Source organism: Portunus trituberculatus, chromosome 43 (genome assembly GCF_017591435.1).
Source record: "Portunus trituberculatus isolate SZX2019 chromosome 43, ASM1759143v1, whole genome shotgun sequence".
In the NCBI taxonomy this organism is placed as follows: Eukaryota; Metazoa; Arthropoda; class Malacostraca; order Decapoda; family Portunidae; genus Portunus; species Portunus trituberculatus.
This window is the reverse complement of record NC_059297.1, coordinates 17,641,690-17,644,189: the sequence shown is the minus strand read 5'-3', so window position 1 is coordinate 17,644,189 and position 2,500 is coordinate 17,641,690. Positions and strand designations below refer to the sequence as shown.

At 45.0% G+C, this 2,500-nt stretch overlaps 1 protein-coding gene across 1 annotated transcript in view; it reads right to left on the bottom strand.

Moving 5' to 3' along the window:
• The window catches only part of LOC123518183, a 329,501-nt gene that overhangs the window by 98,861 nt on the left and 228,140 nt on the right, over positions 1–2,500 (bottom strand). Inside the window, exon 3 of the mRNA XM_045278872.1 lies at positions 358–611. Within this exon, the coding sequence (XP_045134807.1) occupies positions 358–611 (254 nt within the window). The remainder of the gene's footprint in view (positions 1–357; positions 612–2,500) is intronic.

The window sequence follows — 2,500 nt, the reverse complement described above, 5'->3', positions numbered from 1 at the left end:
CTCTCTCTCTCTCTCTCTCTCTCTCTCTCTCTCTCTCTCTCTCTCTCTCTCTCTCTCTCTCTCTCTCTCTCTCTCTCTCTCTCTCTCTCTCTCTCTCTCTCTCTCTCTCTCTCTCTCTCTCTCTCTCTCTCTCTCTCTCTCTCTCTCTCTCTCTCTCTCTCTCTCTCTCTCTCTCTCTCTCTCTCTCTCTCTCTCTCTCTCTCTCTCTCTCTCTCTCTCTCTCTCTCTCTCTCTCTCTCTCTCTCTGCGGAACACACATTCCATCCAGCAGGCCCCATCATTCCAACCACCTCTCGCTAGGCATGGAATGGAACCCACCACCGTCACCACAACTCTATCTGGCAAGGCAACACTCACCACCTGGTTCTTCTTGAGGCCCTTGACGGAGAAGACAGCATGGGGCAGCGTCTTGGACGGGATGTACTGGTAAAACTGGGAGGAGCCTTTGTACCACTTGAGGGAGTACAAGGTCGCATGTTGCTGCACCACGTAGTCACACTCCAGGCTTGCGTTGAGGCCTCGCGCCACGAATTTAGGCACTATGAACCGCTGGATCTGCACCCATGGGCCCAGCGTCAGTAAGCCGAGGTGCTCTACCTGCCCTGTACACGCTGAGGGTAAATAGAGAGTCCAAAGTGAGCGGAAGTGCCTGCAAGGGACAGTAGTATGGGAAATAACGTTCTCTGTGACATTGGAGAGGACACGAGGGGTGGTAAGTGGCTTGTGGAAAGGAAAGCGAGACAAAGTGAGACAAAGAGGAATTCTTTCTGGAATGGGGATGGACGGTGAGTGGGCAGTGTTGAGGGGAGAGAGAAGGCTATGGGTTGTGCCAGAGAGGAGCGAAATAAGGAAAACAAGTGGTACGCGCTGGCAAGGGTGATGGTAGGGGAAATGAGATCAGTGAAAAAGAGTGAAGAGTGATGGATGCTTGGGATAAGGCAAAGAGAAGGGGAATAAAGTGTATTGGTCAGGAGAAGGTGAGTGAAAAAGGTGAATTTGGTTCCTGTTTACTGGGCTTTGGAAGTGAGCAGAAAGACGTGCACTAAGGGGAAGAGGCACGTTACGTAGAAAGGGCCGTTGCAAAACGACTGTCTGTGGCGCAATGTGTGTTTTAAGAAAAAAGGAAAGAATTAGAAAATGGAGACGCTGAAATTAGAGACGTGGTAAATATGAAGGAAGATAAAAGTGAAGATACAGAATGATAGGTGGGTGAAAGAGGAGACGTGTATGAGATAGAAGGGAAGATGAAGAATTTTGAATTAATAAGAGACAATGCGTATAAGATATTGGAAAGGAATTGAAAGAAAATAAACAGGAATAATAAAAGAATAACAAAAAGAAGAAAAAAGGCATAATTTGAAAAGAAAAAATGGTAAAGCAGAGGAGGTAGATTAAAGGATGACTGGAACAATTGAGCAAAAGGAGATATTAAAGTAAAAAAGAACAGGAAAACGGACAACTGAAAAGGGTTGTATGGTATGTATGAAGGAAGACAAAAGGGAACAGACCGGATGAGGAACAAATGAAAAATGAAATAAAATATGTAACAGGATATGAAGGAAACCAAATAAAACAAGACGTATTCAATGATAAACTAATAAAAGAGGAAACAAAGGGAGAGACGGGTGAGGGGACAAAAATGCTAAAGGGAAAAGTACGGTAAGAAATAAATGAAAGACAAAAGCACAATAACATGGAAAACATACACAAATAACAGGAAACGCGAGGCAATCTTAAAAGAAAAACATGAGAGCACAAAAGATAAGAAAACAAAGGGAAACTGCAAGAAACCGTATCAGTCCTTTTATGAAACACACCCCCAACTATTTCCACCCATCACCCCAAATCCAAAAACACTGTCTAATCCTCTAAAATATCCTTAATGCCTCAGCGCTAACAACCTGATTACTGAATGTATTCCAAAGAAGAGAGAAGCCGAGGCAAAGTAAGATGAGACACAGCTTGCGCACCTGAATATTGTTACCTGTACCGTGCAGGTGGATCGTGAGTGTAGGAAGCAATCAGGTGTCGCGCGCTGATTGCTCAAACCGTGCACATTATCGGCTATATCGGATAAAAGTGAGTCGATGATTTGTTTAATTTCGTAAATGAAGGCACGGCAGGGAATGGAAGCTATAGGTTAATTTGGAGACCTATTGCATCGAGGTGGGATGTTCCTGTGCAGAGGATGAGACTCGTTTCACGCAAAGATTGCAAAACTAAGGGAGCTATTCATATGTATCATAGTGCATGAATGAGAGAGAGAGAGAGAGAGAGAGAGAGAGAGAGAGAGAGAGAGAGAGAGAGAGAGAGAGAGAGAGAGAGAGATACACGGTTATATATACGTAAACCTAAGGGAGCGAGGCGGGTGTCAGATAAGGTAAATACGTAGGGGCGCACATGAAGCAGAAGAGGAGCGGAGGGAGAGGACCATGTTTTTAACGAAGTGGAGGAACGATACGGGGAGCGGATGGTGTTCAGGGAGAGAGAGAGAGAGAGA